This window comes from Corythoichthys intestinalis, chromosome 9 (assembly GCF_030265065.1).
Source record: "Corythoichthys intestinalis isolate RoL2023-P3 chromosome 9, ASM3026506v1, whole genome shotgun sequence".
NCBI lineage: Eukaryota > Metazoa > Chordata > Actinopteri > Syngnathiformes > Syngnathidae > Corythoichthys > Corythoichthys intestinalis.
Window position 1 is genome coordinate 37081492 of NC_080403.1, and position 22004 is coordinate 37103495.

Sequence of the window (22004 nt, forward strand, 5' to 3'; positions counted from 1 at the left end):
TATAAAATCCATCTTCACTAATTCACAATTATTTGCCAAATGGCCGAATGGACAACAACGTGAGAAATCGGAGTAGACCATATGTGTGTAAGACATTTACAACTAGTCTAGCAACTACGCAACTTGACAATGAATGATTAATTAATCACGCATGCTCTCGCATTTTAAGGATTAGAAATAAATGATTGATGAAAAGGGATTTAATGAGCACCCCACCATTCACTTCTCAAATATATCCCCATTCGTTAGTCAAATTTAAAACACACCCGCTGATGTCCACTCACACGCACACTATTATACATCCGCTCCTCACCCCCCCCTCCGCCCCCAGTTTTGAAAGCCTTGCGATCTACTACCATGACCATCACAAGTCAGTGTGCAACCGGAGCTGGACGACTTTTAGCCAGTTTGAAGCGTTTTTGGAACAGTTACTCGTACTTCACCTCGTTAAAAGGACTGCGTGAAACCCTTGAACGACAAATGGGAAGAATGCCGCACACTCACAGGGACATAATCAACGTGGACTTAATTCTATTTTTCCAAGTGTGGATAATTCCGTGTTTGTGATCACAAATCGTCAGATGCTACGAGCAATCTCTGTGCATTTTTTCCATGCAAGGATACTTTTTTCTTTTGAACGACTGAAGTACCAACGACCTCTTACAAGTGAGCGTGGCCGCAGAAAGAGCACTTTTGGAGGGCTACCGGCTGTCTTGCATCAATTGTCTACTTACAAGCAATACATGAGTAAAAGCACCACTTTGGTTAAAGTTACTTTGTGGAGTGGTAATTGTAATACATATTTTTAAAGTACCAGATCTCACGCAGTAGTCTACTTAAGTAAGAAATGTAATTGCATATTTGTATTTATTTCATTTACTTCATCAGCATGTAGACTGATGAGCAAAGGTAGTTTTCACATATTACCCTGGCATGTACCTTCCCCAGATGCCTAAACAAAGTCCAGACATGTGCTCATCCTATTCAGCATCTGCTGCCGAGATGTGTGAGGAGCATAGTCAGCATTAGGTGTTTCCATCTTCAGTTCCATCGGTTTGTGTTGTATCTCTCGGGCAACTATTTCATCCTTTCTACTCAGTGGTATATTTTCACGTTTTCTCTGGAGACATATATTGTAGAAATGAATGAAGACAATGCATAGGAAAAAGTTTACATTTTACTTGGGAAATGTAGTGGAGTAAAAGTGAAAGTTGCCAGAAACATAAATAACAAAGTTAGGGTATTCAAACGTGAAACTTCAATACAATACAATTACAATACAAGACTGCACCTGATAGCCATTTACCTCCATCACGTAGCTCTGACTCTCCTGATTTCCCCACAAGCAATAGAGTCATGTCTCCCACAATGGTAGAACACAACAGCTTGGATGTTATGTGCCTGAACAAATACTGCAACAGCTCCTCATCGTCTTCCAGCTCAGAGAACGAAAAAACAATTTGGACAAAACTGAAACTGAATTTGGCAGAGGATTACCCGAGGAAGAACGCAGAGATTCTGAGTGGACAATATGGGACCAATGTGCTGCTGATTGGAGCGGCGCTCATGCTGGCCCTGGCCCACCACAACCCATCTGTCAAGGAAGATCACCTGTTGTCTTTTCTCACCTGCCTCATGATACTCCAGCTCGTCTGGATGCTGTGGTACATGATGGTGCGGCGCAGACATAAGAACACACGCACAGAGAAGGATGTCCATGCCACCACATGCTGGATCAGAGGTGAGTTTGGCATTGTCAACTATGGATACTTGCATGAAGAACCTGGTCACAACCAATCTTGTACTTATAGTAAGGAGGGTACATTTTTCAGCTATCTGCAATAAACTGTCATACTGTCATATACTGTCAATTTCCTTTTTTTAACAGGTACATATGAAAACATTTCGTTGCTGAGTCAAAATAGTCACTTTTTTGCTACAGATGACAAGCATTGAATACTGCAGGTCGATGATGGATTACTTCATTTGTTATCTTCCCATTAGGTGGTTTGACTCTTCTTGCACTCCTTTCAATGATCATGGACGTGTTCCGAATCGGATATTATGTTGGATATCAAGGTTGTGTGTCGGCCATTCTCGGGGTTTATCCTGTCATCCATGCAAGTCATACCATATCACAGGTAAAGATGATTTAATGTTCATGAAATGATAATACTTGAACAGTGTTCCCAATGATAGTTTAGTAGGTATTACTATAATGTGCTCTTTGTAAGTTAAGGTCAGACCATGTGAGCATGTTTGACAATATAATGAGAAATATAGCTTTGATAATCATTTTTCAGATTTTTATCAGTCCTTGATCTCAAGTGAGTGTATGTTGTTCTTTATAGGTGCACTTTCTCTGGTTTCACATCAAGGATGTCATTAAAAGCTTTGAAACATTAGAGAGGTATGCGTCTTTTTCTGTATGAATTGGACATTCTGCAATGTGACTGTGGAACTGTTATTCAAAATTCTTATCAGTAAAATTCATGCCTTGTTTTCCAAACTTTGCTACCACAGATTTGGTGTAATCCATGCAGTTTTTACTAACCTTCTCCTCTGGTCCAGTGGTGTGATGTCAGAAGCCGAGCACTTCTTGAACAACCATAAGAGAAGGCTCTCTGCGCTGGGATATGAAAACCTCACTATAGGTAAGGGCCAGAGGTCGATTGTTGGCTGGTACATGGAAGAAAAGTACAATAGTTCAATTGAGAGCACCTCTCATTCGTTGCAAGAAAAAAGAAGGGTTTGCGAAAGGAAGCCAGGTGAGCTTGCCAGCCCGGAGGGTCTGATTTGTGTCAAACGTTTCTTGATTAGGTTTCAGGAGATGCACTATGTTGCTCGTGCTGAGGTTCCCTCCCCTGCATTTTCTACACACTTGAGTCACTGCCACCCTCCTTGGCAACCCCCTTCTTGACCTCACACGGCTTTATCCCAGGCTGCTTACTCTCAAGGGTGCTGCAATTACAGTAACTGATACATCTAAGCTGAGGGTTGTGGGCTTTAGGTACTCCTCCTCATATCCGGCTGACTGTGAGGCTGGCTGCACCCTGACTGTTGTTCCCTTTTTAATTAAAGAGAGCAGCTCAGTAGTGGTGACCCTCGGGGGGAGAGAGCTTGGTGTAGGTGGGGGTTATGGCTAAGTTTGTGAAGAGGATCTTTGGAGAGCAAAGGTACTATCATAGCAGGATAGTGCTTAATTAAGATACAGTCAATGAAGTGTAAAGTTTGGAATTTTAAAATAAAATGGGGACATTTTGCGGCATGTTAAATAGGGCCTGTTAAAGGAGAACTTAGTTGACTTTATTCTCATTAAAACCGTTCTCTTTCTGGGCATTTCCAACCCAAATTATCTTCCTGATGAAATCAATCAAGCCTAATTAGAGATTAAAAAAAATAACAAACTTGATGGAAGGGGACCTTTGATAATATGAGAAGAAATACTGGGTATACTTTATTTGAAGGCTTCTTAGACTTCTTGTGACATTGTCATGGGACAGGTCATAATCATGACATGACACCTGTCAAAAAGCCGATGACAGATGTCAATAAGTGTCATTCAATAAATTGTGTCACTTTTAATGCAAAGTTGACATTGTTTCAAAGTTTACATTACAACACTTACCGACATGTCATAAGCATTCATTCATGTTCAAGACAAATGTCATGTCATGATAATAACAATTTTTATTTCAAAGCATTAGTCACATATGACAGTCTTATGACAATGTTTTAAGGAACGTCAAAAAAAAGTGTTACCAAATTCTGTATAATCACTTCTGGCTATGCTCAAGTACAAAATTGAGAGAAGCATCATCATACAGTAGATAAAATGGGTTTACGTAATTTAAGGAGGAGGTTATATGCTGGTAATGACTTAATTCTTACTCAGCTTAATACACTGCATTTTGCCAAGCAGACAATGCCTTTGAAATTATGCTTAAATATAACTTTTCTGTGACAGTTCAATTATATATACCATTATATAGTTTTAAATGTATTACCCTGTATGTCTGTTGTGTTACCTGTATTAATTCCTAGCAAAAGCTCAGGAGAACAAGAGCTGCACATTATCACTTGATGACTAGCCATTTAAAACAAACATACTGTAATTTTTGGACTATAAGGCGCACCTGACTATAAGCCGCCACCCACCAAATTTGTCAGGAAAACAGCATTTGTTCATAGATAAGCCGCACTGGAATATAAACTGCAGCGGTCCTCACTGTATCATGGGATATATACACCAAAAGATATTAACCGGTAAAACTTTATTTGACAGTGGCATTATAAGACTGTCGTAAGACCAAATGAACCCCATGAAGCGTTGAACTAATTGGCTGCAAAGCTTCTTTGCTTCAAGAAGCTTCATTTGGCCATCCCTGCTCCCTGTGGGGAGACAGTCAACCTCTGCTGCCACCTGCTGTCAACACTGTTGTCGTCCAACATGCCTCCTAGCATGCATCGCAGCGCTACAGATATAAATTACAATCAAAATTCATGTTCTGTGCTAATTATTTCTTCAGTTACTGTTCTAGTTGTTTTATTAATTGCTAGTTATGGTATTTGGTAACACTTTATTTGACAGTGCCGCCATAACACCATCGTAACTATGTCATGACACTGCTACGAGCATTAATGAATGCTTATGACAGATGTCCTTTTGTGTTATCCCGCAAATTATCTCACATTTGAATGGATGTAAAAGATCCGAGCTTGACATAAACGGAGTTAGTGACATAATTTGCCAGATGACACTAAATGACAACCGTTATAAGCATTCATCAATGCCCATGATAGTGTCATTTCATAATTATGACGGTCTTATGACGCCGCTGTCAAATGTGTTACCTATTAACCCAAATAAATCAACAAATAAGCCACAGGATTCAAAATTAGGGGAAAAACGTAGGGGCTTATAGTCCCAAAATTTTGGTAATTGCTGTGTATTATGTATCTTCAATTTAAAAATGTAAAATTGACATTGTCATCTTGAAACCATTTTGTTTTTGTCTTTGCAGTTCACAACGAGCCTCAGTGTAACTGCACCACCAGCACATGTTCTATGTTCTCCAACAGTCTCTACTATCTCTATCCCTTCAACATTGAATACCACATCTTTGTCTCCGCTATGCTTTTTGTTATGTGGAAGAACATTGGAAGGACAATTGACCTTTCTTCTAATCAGAAACGGTTGGCTACCAAAACTCAAGGTCTGACCCTAGGCCCCATTCTGGGTCTAATTGCCCTCGCAAGCACCATTGGGATTCTGGTGGTTTACATAACACACGTAGAGGGTTCAGTTCAAACACGGCGGTCAGCAATTTCCATGTTCTACATCTATGGCATTGTCATGCTGGTGTTTATGTGCTCTGCCTGTGCTTCAGGTTTGCTTATATATCGAGCAGATCACATACCACCGGACGTTTCTAAGAACCCCTCAAGGCAGCTGGATACAGAGCTGCTTTTTGGATCCTCTATTGGCTCCTGGTTCATGTCCTGGTGCAGCATAGTAGCTGTGCTGGGAGCCACCAGCAGTCCCCCTTACCGCTGGACCAATTTGATCTATTCTCTGCTTGTTGTATTGGAGAAGTGCATCCAAAACCTCTTTATCATAGAATCTCTCTACCGCCAGCAGGACAATGCTGGGCGGTGTGACCCCGAATTAGTAGCTTCGCCTGAAATCTTCTCAGTGACTTCATCTTTGGCCCCACCTTACAATGGAATCTTCAACCGAGCTTATGACACACCGGACAGGGCTTGTGTTGCTATGGAGAACGAGCAGGAAGAGAGTGGACAGGTGTACAAATGTCCAGGGAAGCCATCTGATGTGGCAACGCCTTTTGGAAACCAAGTGGCCAAAACTCCAAACCTCAAGAGGCAAATCCTAAAGAACATTGCTGTCTTCCTGATTATGTGCAACATCTCGGTAAGCAAACAATGTCATTTTCTGATCATTTTCAGTTTATATGTGGCAAAGTCTATGAACCATGAACCCCCACAATTCGCATTGATAATGCCGGACTGACCCCTTATAAGTGATATGAAAATCTGTGACTGACTGACTCTCGTAAAAGGAATATGATTACCCGTATGCTACAAAATGTCACCATTGTGTAAATGAAACTCCTCAATTCACTTTTAAATTATCTTTTGAGACCCACTTACCAAAATGCAGCGCCAAAACACTATTTTTGTCTAAATACAACTCAACTTGCATCAAAATAATTTCTTGTTACCCTTGTACTACAACATTACACTGAAGTAATAGTTTTATTTCATTCGTCTGAGTACCGTATTTTTCGGACTACACGTTGTAGTTTTTTTTCATAGTTTGGCTGGGGGTGCGATTTACACTCTGGAGCGACTTGTATGTTTATTTTTTTCCTCTTCATTGCGCATTTTTGGGCTGGTGCGACTTATACTCAGGTGCGACTTATAGTCCAAAAAATACGGTACACCAGCAAACATGAGTTTCAGCAGATAAGGGAGTAAAAGAGATTTTAGAAAAGGAAAGAGCTCCCTCTGTTTTTTCTTTCTGTCTATGTATGAGTGTTGGAGCCAGGTGGTTCTTCCATCCATGTGGTAGTATTTATCTCCATGCCATCATATTTACTCTGTAAGCACAAGTGTATGCTATTCATAAATAGTTTTTTGCACGAAAGTGTAGACTTCCTGACTTTTCCCACCAGTAATTGGGCCGTTATTGACTGTGAACTGACATTTTGACACAACAAGGTTAATCAAGTTCTGGAAGAATAGATGAGTAAAAGCGCTTATGGTGAATTTTGATGCTATCTGACCGAGCCAAGATATCAGTTTTCCCATGTTGAGCTGTATCTCAATGAAAGGGTGTCTTTGTTTTCCAGCTCATTGGTAAACTATAGATACGCCTTACTGTTCTTAGAAAAAAAAAAAGAAAAAAAAAAAAAAAGGAGGCAGTTATTTCTCAGTCCAGGTGTTCTTTTACTTCTACGAAAGAGTCCAAGTTTTGACTACTTTTACACAAGTATAAGCAGTTTTTTTGTTCTAAACTTCCTGGGATGTTACACAGGATAAAGTAACTTTAGTTTTCTTCATTATCATAGGTAGCAATGACAGCCTGATACTAAGAAACTGTGTTCTTCCTAGCTTTGGATCCTCCCCGCCTTTGGCTGTCGGCCGCAGTATGAGAATGGGCTGGAACAGGAGGCTTTTGGTTTCAGCATATGGACTACAACACTCAACTTTGCAGTTCCTTTAAACCTATTCTATCGCATGCACTCGGTTGCTTCTCTGTTTGAGGTCTTCCGTCGTGTCTAACAGAAACACAGTAATGCACAATAAGACTTGCCAATGCTGACGACTCTGAGTGTTTCCTAGCAATGCTCAAACACTCACCAGACTTGAAAGTAAGCCATGGCACCAAAGATAACTTTCTGTATTCCTGAAAATGAACAATTCCCCATATTAACCTGTGTCCCTTGAAGAATTTCAATGCACATGTAAGTTTAAAAAAAAAAAACAACAAAAAACTTCATACAATATCTGAAGCTTTTTGTTTTCTATTGCCACAGTTCAGTAAATTTGGTTTTATAAATTCTTTGTATATAATGTGCATATTATGTGCACCTGGGTACAGTGGGGCAAATACAGTGCCTTGCAAAAGTATTCGGCCCCCTAGAACCTTGCAACCTTTCGCCACATTTCAGGCTTCAAACATAAAGATATAAAATTTAAATTTTTTGTCAAGAATCAACAACAAGTGGGACACAATCGTGAAGTGGAACAAAATTTATTGGATAATTTAAACTTTTTTAACAAATAAAAAACTGAAAAGTGGGGCGTGCAATATTATTCGGCCCCCTTGCGTTAATACTTTGTAGCGCCACCTTTTGCTCCAATTACAGCTGCAAGTCGCTTGGGGTATGTTTCTATCAGTTTTGCACATCGAGAGACTGACATTCTTGCCCATTCTTCCTTGCAAAACAGCTCGAGCTCAGTGAGGTTGGATGGAGAGTGTTTGTGAACAGCAGTCTTCAGCTCTTTCCACAGATTCTCGATTGGATTCAGGTCTGGACTTTGACTTGGCCATTCTAACACCTGGATACGTTTATTTTTGAACCATTCCATTGTAGATTTGGCTTTATGTTTTGGATCATTGTCCTGTTGGAAGATAAATCTCCGTCCCAGTCTCAGGTCTTGTGCAGATACCAACAGGTTTTCTTCCAGAATGTTCCTGTATTTGGCTGCATCCATCTTCCCGTCAATTTTAACCATCTTCCCTGTCCCTGCTGAAGAAATGATGATGAAGAGATGATGGCTTGCACAGTGGTCCTTGAGATGTTTAAAGGTTGGGAAATCTTTTTGTATCCAAATCCGGCTTTAAACTTCTCCACAACAGTATCTCGGACCTGCCTGGTGTGTTCCTTGGTTTTCATAATGCTCTCTGCACTTTAAACAGAACCCTGAGACTATCACAGAGCAGGTGCATTTATACGGAGACTTGATTACACACAGGTGGATTCTATTTATCATCATCGATCATTTAGGACAACATTGAATCATTCAGAGATCCTCACTGAACTTCTGGAGTGAGTTTGCTGCACTGAAAGTAAAGGGGCCAAATAATATTGCACGCCCCACTTTTCAGGTTTTTATTTGTTAAAAAAGTTTAAATTATCCAATAAATGTTGTTCCACTTCACGATTATGTCCCACTTGTTGTTGATTCTTGACAAAAAATTTAAATTTCATATCTTTATGTTTGAAGCCTGAAATGTGGCGAAAGGTTGCAAGATTCAAGGGGGCCGAATACTTTTGCAAGGCACTGTAAGTATTTAGTCAACCACTAATTGTGCAAGTTCTCCCACTTGAAAATATTAGAGAGGCCTGTAATTGTTAACATGGCTAAACCTCAACCATGAGAGACAGAATGTGGAAAAACAAGAAAATCACATTGTTTGATTTTTAACGAATTTATTTGCAAATCATGGTGGAAAATAAGTATTTGGTCAATACCAAAAGTTCATCTCAATACTTTGTTATGTACCCTTCGTTGGCAATAACGGAGGCCAAACGTTTTCTGTAACTCTTCACAAGCTTTTCACACATTGTTGCTGGTATTTTGGCCCATGCCTCCATGCAGATCTCCTCTAGAGCAGTGATGTTTTGGGGCTGTCATTGGGCAACACAGACTTTCAACTCCCTCCACAGATTTTCTATGGGGTTGTGAGCTGGAGACTGGCTAGGCCACTCCAGGACCTTGAAATGCTTTCTATGAAGCCACTCCTTTGTTGCCCTGGCTGTGTGTTTGGGATCATTGTCATGCTGAAAGACTCAGCCACGTCTCATCTTCAATGCCCTTGCTGATGGAAGGAGATTTTCACTCAAAATCTCTTGATACATGGCCCCATTCATTCTTTCCTTTACACAGATCAGTCGTCCTGGTCCGTTTGCAGAAAAACAGCCCCAAAGCCCCCAAACCATACCCATGCTTCACAGTGGGTATGATGTTCTTCGGATGCAATTCAGTATTCTTTCTCCTCCAAACACGAGAACCTGTGTTTCTACCAAAAAGTTCTATTTTGGTGTAATCTGACCATAACACATTCTACCAGTCCTCTTCTGGATCATCCAAATGCTCTCTAGCGAACCGCAGACGGGCCTGGACGTAAACTGGCTTCAGCAGGGGGACACGTCTGGCTGTGCAGGATTTGAGTCTCTGGCGGCGCATTGTGTTACTGATAGTAGCCTTTGTTACTGTGGTCCCAGCTCTCTGTAGGTCATTCACTAGGTCCCCCCGTGTGGTTCTGGGATTTTTGCTCACCGTTCTTATCATTTTGACGCCACGGGGTAAGATCTTGCATGGAGGCCCAGATCGAGGGAGATTATCAGTGGTATTGTATGTCTTCCATTTTCTAATAATTGCTCCCACAGTTGATTTCTTTACACCAAGCGTTTTACCTATTGCAGATTCAGTCTTCCCAGCCTGGTGCAGGTCTCTACAATTTTGTCTCTGGTGTCCATCGAGAGCTCTTTGGTCATGGCCATAGTGGAGTTTGGAGTGTGACTGACTGAGATTGTGGACAGGTGTCTTTTATACCGATAATGAGTTAAAACAGGTGTCATTAATAAATGAAGCCTCGTTAGACCTCGTTAGAAGTAGACCTCTTTGACAGCCTGAAATCTTGCTTGTTTGTAGGTGACCAAATGCTTGTTTTCCACTCTAATTTGGAAATAAATTCTTTAAAAATCAAACAATGTGATTTTCAGTTTTTTTTCTCTCCCACATTCTGTCTCTCATGGTTGAGGTTTACCCATGTTGATAACTACAGGCCTCTCTAATCTGTTCAAGTACGAGAACTTGCACAATTGGTGGTTGACTAAAATACTTATTTGGCCCACTGTATATACTGAAGAAATACCAAAACAACTGTCTCATAGCACTGTATTTATACATGAATGGGCAAATGTGCACCCTTTGAACCAAAGTTGATCAGCATTTGGAATATGCATATTTATGGATGATGTTCTTACATAATTCTTGTAAAGGTTCCATATACTCTGGTTTTGTGGAATCAAATCTCAGCTCAGTACCATATACAATAACATATCTTGCTTAGGTTTAAGGTCATTTGCATGTCCAAGAATTTTCTGTCTCTGAGTTATTTTTTTTTTAACACTTTGTGTTTATACAGACAAACAGTGACAAAAAGGTTCCTACAAAAATAATTTGAACTGCTCCTTCTTAGCTCAGATAATATTGCTGCATGGAAGAATAGTTCTCAAAATGTTACAGCACAGTTTTAATTTTTGGTTTCAGTGGAGATTATAATTTGCATTGCAACGTATTTGGGTGCAAGGTCCTATACCATCCAAACTGAAAATGTGAAATTTATACTGTATTTTATCAGGAGAAAACATGTTGACCATTGTTCACATATGCTGCTTGCTTGTAGGTGAAATATATCAGAATCCTTTAAAGTTATTGTTTTCGAAACTACTTAAAGTAAATAGGTTTAAATTTTATTTTTCAATATCCTGGTGAAACACAAGTGCAACAGGAACTGTTCAATGTGTTTTCTTTTAAAGGGTTGATATTTGGACTAGCTGCATTCATGGTGAACAAACATTCGTCAACATTAGTAATATTATTTCTATTCACCACACAGTGAGGGTGTCAATATACTGCTAAGAAATGACAACAACCTTTTAAATCCTGTTGGGGGTTCAGAGGGCTATAATGTCTTTGCAGTAAATTGATGTCCAGTGAAAGTTCTCATTCTGGTGCTACACACCATGTCATCAAGTGCCAACATAAACATACACTTGTTTTTCTGTGAAAATATTCCATGTTTGACATCTTTGTATATATTTAGGATCAATATCATCATTCCGTCTTTGACTGGGACATGATTTTTGTGAAAATTACGTGAATTGGTGCTGAAATGAAAGTATGTGTACAGTAGTGAGAAAATAAAGAATCGTTTTTATTCATATACTGGCTGCTTACTGGTTGTCAAATCTGTTGTTCCGGTTGTCAACTCTGATTGAACAGTCATTATTCCAGCCACACGATGTCGCCATGTATTCACGATGCCACGAGTCACCGTTCAATCCGCTCCATCCCAATTCTAGTGCTGCACACAAATAAAATCTGGTACATGGAATCAGAACACTGTTACTAAAACGTGACCATAAAGTTTTTGGCTTTATAAAATGTATCACTGGGGATTGTGTAGAAAAGCTGTATAAAGCCCTAACCAAATACTTTGAGAAAACGTGTTTATAATTTTTTGCAATGACAATGTTGTGATGGTTATCTTCTGGTTCCACAGGGTTATTTTTGTTATCTGTAACTAGATACAAATCATAATAGTCAAATTCTAATTGAGGACAAACAAGGAAAAGGTGAATTCCTGTGCATTTCCTAAAATGGTTGCAGCTTTCTGATCCAATTAAACGTTTCAGATCTATACAATTTATTTCAATGACCCATTCACAACCCCTATCATTCACAATTTCATTTGAATTTGTTTGCCTCATCGTGTGTGTGCTGCCTCTTGACATTGCATCCGAGATTAGGTTACTCCGGAGAATTTGGCACTGGGTGTCCGGGGGATTATTTTGATGTAGTGTCAGACCGATCTGACAAGCACACAGACGGGTCTAAAAATAGCTGTGACGTGGGCCAAGCCGGTAACTTGGCCTCTGCCTTGGCGCGGACGCACATATTTGACGCAGAGCTTCGTTCATTGCGTGTCCCCTCTCACTGTTCACTCTAGGTGTGAAAGTGACTCACCTGCAGGCATCCAGTGCAAACAAAAACAAACCTTGCTTTTGCCTGTTTGACCTCCATCTGTAAAAAAAAAAATCTTTTTAGGGTGTCTCATTGAGGACTGAAGTAAATCAAATATCAGATTCAACACCATGGACAGATTTCCACTGGTCTCATGTTTTCTTCAGGCCGTGATTCCCAACATTAACTGAGCCAAGGCTCATATTTTACATTGAAAAGGTCTCCCAACACACCACAAGGCAGAAATGTCACAGAATCTAAGTCATTTCAACATTTATGGTACAGTAGGTAGGGTTGTAACGGTACACAAAAATCTCAGTTTGGTACGTACCTCGGTTTTGAGGTCACGGTTCGGTTCATTTTCGGTACAGTAAGAAAACAAAATGCAAAATATAAATGTGCTAGTTGTTTATTACACACTTTTGTGCTTTCAACAATAGGAACATTAGCCCATACAACGCTAGAATTCTGCTAAAAAAGTAGCAAGTATTTAAAGATAATAATCCAACAACAATTTGCCTTTCAGACCCCACGTATTGGTCAGCTTTCTTTCTGAAAGAAAGAAGAAAAAAGTCCTGTGCTAAAGAGAAAAGCAAACCCAACGACAAAGATTTTAACATGTATTTTACAAATGAAATGCCTAAATGAATCTTTTTTTTTTTTCTTATGAACGGTTTTCAAAAGCTTTATTGGTGGATTTTCTCAAGTTGAAGCGCCACAAATTAATAAATTGTGTAAGCAGGATCTGTGTATTATTCTTATTATTTAATTACAGGCGTTTTAGCTCATTTCAATTTATTTAAATGGGCTATTATTTATTTTATTATGTGTTTATATTTTACAAATGTGATGTAGTATTCATTTATATTGTATATTTTATGTTGTATAACTTTAGTTCCTATGTGAATATTAGTTCCTACTTATTTTGTTGTGGTTGGAGGGTTTTGTATTGAACACGGGGCCGTGTTGGTTATTATTATAGCAGAGAAGATAGCAGTAAATCAACAAAGACAAGTCAACTGTGCCCCGATCTACCACTCAAGAGATATGATGGACTCAAAAAGTGGGTTACGATTGCATATTAGTTTGAAAATCGACCTGATCCACCGTATTTTTACACGAGTGACTTCCGGTCTGCCCGATCCTAGCTAGTAGTATTGACGCAGGAGGGCCACGTCTCGCGTCAAATAATGAACTCTGCCGTTTTTTTTTTCACGTGCGTCGCGTTGAGCCGCTTCTGGGACGCACTGCGACTGGTGTGCAATGGCTGATTAACTTTAACGCTCTTTCACTGCGTTCTCGCGGTGGCCACGTTGTCGCGCCGTTGATGTTTCTGGGTTATATACTGTCCTACCGTGTTGGTCCTCATTATAGTAGAGAAGACGGAGTAAATGTGATCTACACAAAGAAACTGTAACCCGATCGACTCACAGCCTCGAAAAGTAAGGGTTACATTACGTCAGAAACTCATTCCGTACGCCTCTGTTCCGAACCGAGCACCCCGTACCGAAACGGTTCAATACAAATACATGTACCGTTACACCCATAGTAGGTACTGATTTATTTGGTGTGCAGATCATTTAGTAGGTAAAAATGTTTTGTCTAGCACACACTTATGCTGTTTTTAATGAAAGATTTTATTTTCTAGCGACTTAGTTCTATAGTACATGTGGGGACTATTTTGAAAATAGCCACAGAGAGACTTAAAAGGCGCAGGGTTTCTTGACTCATTGAATCACTCCAAATCAACCGAACGTAAAGTTTAAAGTGTTTGTTCCAAATCAAATTCAAACGATGCTTTACGAACTGATTGCGGTTCAGTTAATAAAAAAAAAAAACAAAAACAAAAAAACAAAAAACAATAATGCGCAGACGTGAAAGAACGGTCAACAGAAAATATGCCTAGACAGTCAAACAATATGCAAAGGAAGATAACCAGGCTCATAAGCAAAGAGACAGTAAGCCTATAAAAAAAATCAACATCAATGCTAAAGACAACATGGCTCCTACAGTACAGTAACAGGATTGTAAAGGATATTGTTAGTTTTAGCTCAAAGTTCACTTTTTTCCCGCTGCACAAACTACTAACCCATGTGATGACATACCACGGTCTATTGTAGCTATACTTTCATGATGTAATTTCTGATGAGTTGTGCATCTCATTTTCTCTTTTGTTGGCTTAAAATATTTGATTAACATCATATGCGTTGAGATACAACACAGACGATCGTAAGGTCATAAGTTCATTACAGCGAAGACAATGATACAAAAAGGCTAATTTGAAAGTTTTTTTTGGGATTGATTATATTTTACATCCTGTGTCATCTGGGACACGGGAAAATTCATCTTAACCCTTAGATGCACAAGCGGGTCAAAAATGACCCGGTGAGGTTGTTTTCTTGAAATATCTTCGGAATGAAAAATTGTTATCAATTCATATTCCAGGTATTCCTCAAAAAACATGTTTTTGATATAATGCCATTCAAATTTTTGATGAACTTTTTATACATTTGAAGGAATTGTCATTTTTGTATTACTACCCTAAGCTTCCACAAGTGGATCAAAAATGACCCACATGCATTTTCTATGGAATCCAATGGGAATTTTTCATTCTTATCAATTTTGGCTGTCAGGAATAAATTTACCGTGGACCACACAGACTAGGTATGTAAAAAGTGACATCCCTTAAGAAGATTATTTTACACAGTAAGAGCTGATACGTGTACTTTAAGTATTATGTCCATATAGTATGTTGTGTGTCTTTCAGGACTCTTTATTATTATTTATCAACAAATTAACCTACTTCATAACTAGCTAGCTAACAAAGGCTTGGTTCATACCGCAGGTCCTAATGCAAAATTCTGATTTTTTTTGTCATATCTGTTTTTTTGGCGAACCCGTTCAGACTGCCTTTGTCCATTGAGCCTGTTCAAGTATCACACATGCGCTCGAATTCGCAGTATGAGATGCGCTGAGCAAACTGGCCCGCATGCGCAGGAGCATTGGAGCAGAGAGAAAACCGAGCATTGTCAAGCTTATTCTCAACCCATTTTATTTTTTTATGAATGTTGTCAAGCCCGCTCCTTCCCCAAAAGCCGCGTTCAACCTAGGCGCTAACGCTAATGGACAGCTGCACCGCTACTGTAGCACCCTGTCTCTCTTGCGCTTTGCTGATGTTAATTGCTGCATGAATTCCAATTTGGGGGACTTGACAGTTCGGACCGCAGCCACATTCTGGCAAAATGTGGCCCGGAGGGGATTTTAACCACATACGAAAGTGAAAATTTGAAAATGGTCCACTTTTATGCGACTTTTCCCGTTCAGTCGAGTCGGAAAAACACGAAAAAATCGGATTTGTGCTGGATTTTCAGCTGAAATGGTCCTACAGATGTTGGATGATGGAGCGGCAGTGACGGGGTTGGACTCAAGTGTCTGAAATTTCTGATGATGAGGACCCAGACTATTGTCCAGGTGGCAGTGGCAGTTGTCCACCTGGAAATCCCACTGAACAGGATCAATCTGACTCATAAGATTCCACTTATGTGTCCTCTGAAGAAGAAAGTGTCCAATTCATGGCCAACAGAATGAGTTGGTAGGGCTCTTACTAGAGAGAATTACCACCCACCCATGGCAGAACACAGAGCCACAATATCATCAGAAAAGGGCTTAGCACTGCTGTCTCACCAAAAAGATGCATGGGAGCTCTTTATCATTGATGATAAAATCCAAGGAAGGATGAAGTCTATTGCTGTTCTGTTTATTTATTTTTTGTATTTTATTTTTTTTTTTTTCTCCAAAAATTGAATCATAAAGATATTTCAAGCATGAAATCATTCTTGTGTGGCCCTAAATATCATACTAATTAATATACAAGTGACTATTCTTCAACAAAATGGCATAAAAACACATTGGTTCTAATATGGGTCATTTTTGACCCACTCATGGAAGAGTGTAGGGTCCAGTAACTTGTGCATCTAAGGGTTAAAAGGGCATCAATGCAAAAATTATTTTGCATTCTAAATAACATCAATGAATCACTATTGCTGCAAAGCTATAGTCATATTTTGATTCAGGAAATTTACTATTTACAAATGTTTCTTTTTGTTGTGGATTATTTCATATATAATTTTAGGGTAGAGGCAAAAAATGTCCTCCAATTCAGGAATGACCTACTGTATATACTCTGAATTCACTCAGTAATTGACATGCTCAGTGTAAAATCGAAGCCCACAGTTTGATAAACCTTCTGCCGCAGTGAAAGAACAATTCATTGTTCAGCTTGTCAGAAATGTTGTCGGCTTACTCACATCCCGGCTCTAACGCAGTGCGTAAAGGAGGGGAGGTAAGTTGGCTGGCCTGACTGTGGGAATCTTTGCAGTTGGCAAATCTACTTTACTGTTTACGAAACAGAGGAACAGCAAGACAAACAAATAACGTCAAGCGCTGCATTTCATTAAGCTATTGTCCAAAAGCGGATTGAGCTATACATGGTTTAGATCCAAAATGGATAAAAATCTTCCGATAGCAAAACAAAACATCTGAATTTCCTACAAAATAATTGGGGGTTGCCTTTTTGTCCGAGACATCCATGCACTAAATCCTTGTATGATTATCAAGATTGGGATAGCATGGCACTGTTTTGATTTTTACTAGACCCCCCAGGGGAAGGGCTCGCTTTGTTGTTCTTGTTTTTGTCCTTGGTGTGGACACTAAAAATGCTATTCCTCCGTTATTCGTGAATGGCTCGAATGAAATTTATATGCGTCAATTCTTGGAGCCCCATTTTTCTTCTCTGTCTTGATTAATCAGATTAATTCATTGCAGACTTAAGAATTGATACTCCACCGGGAACGGGTCACGATGAACTTTGGCAGGTGTATTTTAGGGATGTATTCACATCGATCCTCAAAGCCTGATTTTTATTATTACTTTTGTCTAACAGATGCTTAATTAATTGCAGTTATTTTTGTTATTTTGTTCTGAGTTAGCCAGTAGAGGGCATGCACGCTTTTTATGCTTGTACTTATCAAGTTTCTGAGCAGATGAGTTGGTTAGGTTGTGAAACGGGTGGTCGTAGTTCATTTGGAACTTTTTATATATTTTAAAATTCATTTATTATTATTACTTTTTATAGATATGTGAAATTTGCATTCTGTATTTAAGTACTAACTCTGCAATGTCTAATGCCCTTCAATTAATAATAATAGAACAGATTAATGTTCTTACCAGGAAATATGTTGAATTTTACTCAGCATAATCCCATTAGTTCTTAATGACCCCAGACAGAAGATATAAATATACAGTGATCCCTCGATACTTCGCGCTTCAAACTTTGCGCCATCAGTCCATCGCAGATTTTTTTTTCCACTTAAAAAATAAATACAGACGAGCTGTCCCGAGCCGATCGCGTAGTCTCACTCTCCCTTCCTCCCTCCTGTCCTCTCCATGCTGTTTGATGTTCAGGCAGTATAACTGGAGTTTTTTTTTTTTTTATTTAAAAAGTTAACGATGATTGACAGAAAACTAAGCTTTGATCTTGCCAGAGCCGCTGGTAAGCTGAGACTTAAAAGCGCCACATGTGTCAACATCATTTAAAAAGTTGCTGTTGCAACTCATTGTGTGTAAGCGATCAAATTGAGTTGATCTGAGCGGACTCACTCAATGAAGCATTTAATAAAGACAAGCTTTTTTTTTAAAAATGCATTTGGCGTCTATTTTTTCTTGTTTAAAAATAATTCGGTTGGACAGTAACATATTTAAAATTTATCATAATTATTACATGTGAAGTGCTTAAAAAACATTTTTGTGTGTTCAATGTATTCAGATTTAGCATTGGAAAGAAATACATAAAAGACATGTTTTTCCCACTTTTTCCCCCAAAGTATAATTAAAAAAAGAGCTTTGGCTTCCAAGCATATCTGGCAAGATCAAACCTTAACATCTGTCAATCATTGTTAACTTTAACTGGATATCCTGTGAGGGTATGTTAAAGACAGTTTTTGTTCCACTGTTGCCAGTAAAGATCAATGACTTGAAAGCTCGAATAAAAGCTGCAATCAACACAGTGGACTAGGATATGCTGAAGGGCGTTTGGGAGTAATTTTCATATCGGATTGATGTTGTCCGTGCCGCTGTTGGTGGTCACATTGAGCACTTGTAAAACATGAAATAAAAACATGAAGTTACAGTATATACGATACTTGTATCCAGCTAGTTGTTGTTTTTTGTTGTTGTTGTTGTTTTGTTTTAAATATACTGCAGTGGTTTTGGCACGTTTTAAAAAAAAAATCACACACACACATATATATATATATATATAAAATATACATAGTTTTTTAAAAAAATTATACCTAGAGAAAAAAAGTGAAAAAACATGTCTTATATGTATCTTTTTTTCAATAATAAATCTGAATCAATACATTGAACACACAACAACAACAACAACAAAAAAAAAAAAAAAAAAAAATGGGGGGGGGCGCTACTTCGCGGTTTTTTTCACTTATCGCGGTGGCTTCTGGTCCCTATTAACTGCGAAAAACGAGGGATAACTGTATCACTATGCACTAGGTGGAACTCGAGAAAATTACACAACAAATGATAATTCAGTTTCCTTGTGCTATCTTCACAGTAGTCAACATTTACAATTCTCAAATTCACACTGTAAGAATGCTGTATACTGCCAAGGAAACGTTCAAATAATATTCACCGTCCGGACACCATATGTGCGCATCGAAATGAAACTTTTCATCGCACGGGAAAAAAGCGCAATGTCAAACTAAACACCATGGACAGTTCCCCACTTCTCTCTTATGGTGATATCTGTGCAGGGCAATAAATAACTAAGGAACATAATTGAAGAGAAAACCCTGGGGTTGTTGCAGTTTCCAAACACCCCTTTTCTTTCTATCGCAGTGCGTAATTTTACGCCTAAAGGAGGCGTGTTGCACCTGATAGTAGTTACTCGGGTGAACTGTCTGCATGGTAATTCTTCCTTTCACTCTCACGCAGTGTGAGTGGTTGAGAAGACCCGGGCTGCAGCATGAGCTCGCCGATACGTGGCGAGTTTCAGTCACTCACTTTAAACGCGCTTCCTCATCACACCCGCCGCGCGTCGTCCATCCACTGTGGCCACGATGCGGTCATAATGATTGCGACCGTCCTTTTGCGCAAGGCTGCGCGCTGCGGCGCCAGTTGAACAGACGCATGGAGAAGCCAGAGAAGTATCTGTCGTCGGTGCAGGGGACCGACTCCGCGCCGGCGCCGCACGGGGAGACCATGTGGAACAGCACCGAGTCAGAGGTGACTGGCAACGGCGAGAGAGACGGCGTGGTTTTGCGCGCCCTGACGGGGTGTTTGCTCTTCCTCCTCATCCTGTGGACGCTCATGGGCAACATCCTGGTGTGCTCCGCGGTGCTGCGCTCCCACCACCTACGGACAAAAGTGACCAACATCTTTATCGTGTCCCTGGCCCTGTCGGATCTCTTTGTGGCTGTGCTAGTGATGCCATGGAAGGCTGTAGCGGAGGTAGCAGGATACTGGCCATTTGGCACTTTCTGTAACGTCTGGGTGGCATTTGATATTATGTGCTCCACCGCTTCCATCCTCAACCTTTGCATCATTAGTGTGGACAGATACTGGGCCATCTCCAGTCCCTTTCGCTACGAGAGGAAAATGACTCAGAGAGTGGCGTTTGTCATGATAAGCATCACTTGGACGTTGTCAGTGCTCATTTCATTCATACCGGTCCAGCTCAACTGGCACAAAGCCAGCGGGGATGTCTCGGCTGGGGCGAGCAACTCCTCCGCAGGTCGCCGAACAGAGGAGAACTGTGACTCCAGTCTGAGTCGAGAATACGCTATCTCCTCATCATTGATTAGTTTCTACATCCCTGTGGCAATTATGATTGTGACTTACACACGAATATACCGGATTGCTCAAATACAAATCAGGAGAATAGCTTCTCTAGAGAGAGCTGCAGAACACGCGCAAAGTTGCAGGTCGAAAAGAATAGAGTGCCAACACCACAATACTCTAAAGACATCTATCAAGCGGGAAACCAAAGTTTTCAAAACACTTTCGGTGATTATGGGTGTCTTTGTGTGCTGCTGGTTGCCCTTCTTCGTCCTCAACTGCATGGTTCCTTTCTGCGACAAGCCGTCCACTGACCAGCACGCGGGTCTGCCATGTGTTAGCGAGACCACCTTTGACGTTTTTGTGTGGTTCGGCTGGACCAACTCATCCTTGAACCCCATCATTTACGCTTTCAACGCAGAGTTCAGGAAAGCCTTCGCCAGCTTGTTGGGTTGTCGCTACTTCTGCTCCAACACGCCTGTAGAAACTGTTAACATCAGCAACGAGTTAGTGTCCTATAACCAAGATACTATGATCCACAAGGAGATTGCCAGCGCTTATGTCAATATGATACCCAATGTTGTGGAATGTGAGGAGACTTTTGACAGGCTCTCTCAGCTTACTGTTAACAATGACAACGCCACCGACTCGGTGTGTGACTTGGAGGATTGCGAGGCTGTTATCAGTCTCGACAGGATGTCGCCATTCATGCCCAATGGATTACATTGACCCCAATCTCCACTATCACTACCACCCACAGACACCCGCCACGCTTAACTGGATGTACTAGTAACCACTTCATTGGTCGGTTTTCCTCCTCACAGGTCAGGTCCACACTGTCAAGAATTCTGAATCCATTTCTGTCCCTACAATTCCCATGGGTGCTGTTTTTTCCATTCCATGGTACCTTTTCCAAGCCAATGAGATATCCTCAAAGGCTGTCAAGGGTACACCCCTTTCCAACGACATGCCATTGTACTCCAAAAGCTACTGTGATGTGCTTTTTTCCTCTTGAGTGTACAATGTGCGCTTACTTCTGTGTGACTTGCTCATCGACACTTGAGGCAATACCGATGTGTCTGCCACCATCCAGCCACCCTGCTGCTGCATCGCCTCAATGTGTAATGTGATTTAGTTGTTCTGAGAAAAAAAAAATAAGGGGAAAAAACAGGACATTGATGTTGATTTCTATGAAAAGTTGAAGTCTGTGTTCATTTGTTAGAGTTTAAGTGTTGTTGGAAGTGGTGATTTCTGCAATTTTTTTCTCATTTATTTTCTCCATCAAAGGAGAACTACGCAGTAACACAAGTACACTAAACATTTACACTATTGGAACAGGAAAAAATATGTGATTAAGAAATCTACAAATTTTCACAGGTTTCTGACTTTTTAAATCGGTAGTCTTTGAAATATTAGCATAATATTTTATGTACATTCCTATCCTATTATGTACCCTTTGCTGCTTAAATGCTGATTTGTAGCCATAACCTGTCTTTACAATGAGTGCGAAAACTGAAAACGGCCTTACAGAAAGTGCAAACCAGATCGTTTAACCCAATGCAGTCATCTCAGCGCCTTATAGCTCATTCAAGGAATGAAATGTGTTTTGTGGTTAACATGATGCCAAAATGCAGTATTCAATTGTTTACCTGTACCCATTCCATGTGACTCCCACAGGGACTTTTATGCAGTTTGATAGCAAGTGTTGATGGAGAATTGTATTTCCAGTTGTACAAAAAGGTGTCAATTTTTAATAGTATAACACTGATTAAAAATACTGGAGCAGCAAAATCAGTGATAGCTGTCACTTCAGCTATTCAACTGACTATTTTTAGGACGCTTTCAAAACAAAAGAGTTCGGTTAAAGAGGC

General features: G+C 40.0%; 2 protein-coding genes and 1 long non-coding RNA gene across 4 annotated transcripts in view; 2 read left to right on the plus strand and 1 right to left on the minus strand.

Moving 5' to 3' along the window:
* The first annotated feature begins 430 nt into the window (after window positions 1–430).
* Window positions 431–7702, plus strand: otop1 (otopetrin 1). Its single transcript, XM_057845472.1, has 6 exons — window positions 431–1741; window positions 2005–2141; window positions 2352–2410; window positions 2524–2654; window positions 5025–5932; window positions 7135–7702. Exons 1-6 carry the CDS (start codon window positions 1357–1359, stop codon window positions 7303–7305), a joined length of 1791 nt encoding a protein of 596 aa, XP_057701455.1. The 5' UTR covers window positions 431–1356; the 3' UTR covers window positions 7306–7702.
* On the minus strand, window positions 6900–18581 carry LOC130921498 (uncharacterized). Its single transcript, XR_009064365.1, has 3 exons — window positions 11497–18581; window positions 7384–7429; window positions 6900–7301 (listed from the first exon to the last, which is right to left on the minus strand). It is a non-coding gene; the product is annotated as an uncharacterized LOC130921498 (long non-coding RNA).
* Window positions 18582–19257: 676 nt separating this feature from the next.
* The window catches only part of drd5a (dopamine receptor D5a), a 45779-nt gene continuing 43032 nt past the window's right edge, over window positions 19258–22004 (plus strand). For both annotated transcript variants that reach the window (XM_057845474.1, XM_057845473.1), the window contains exon 1: window positions 19258–20957. In XM_057845474.1, the coding sequence (XP_057701457.1) occupies window positions 19261–20862 (1602 nt within the window). In that variant the 5' untranslated portion in view covers window positions 19258–19260 and the 3' untranslated portion in view covers window positions 20863–20957. The remainder of the gene's footprint in view (window positions 20958–22004) is intronic.

Excerpts from the sequence above, each read along its gene's own strand:
- otop1 (XM_057845472.1), top strand. The coding sequence starts at position 1,357 with ATGTCTCCCACAATGGTAGAACACAACAGCTTGGATGTTATGTGCCTG. Across the intron at positions 1,742-2,004 it reads CACCACATGCTGGATCAGAG|GTGGTTTGACTCTTCTTGCA; the intron begins GTGAGTTTGGCA and ends TCTTCCCATTAG. Across the intron at positions 2,142-2,351 it reads CAAGTCATACCATATCACAG|GTGCACTTTCTCTGGTTTCA; the intron begins GTAAAGATGATT and ends TGTTCTTTATAG.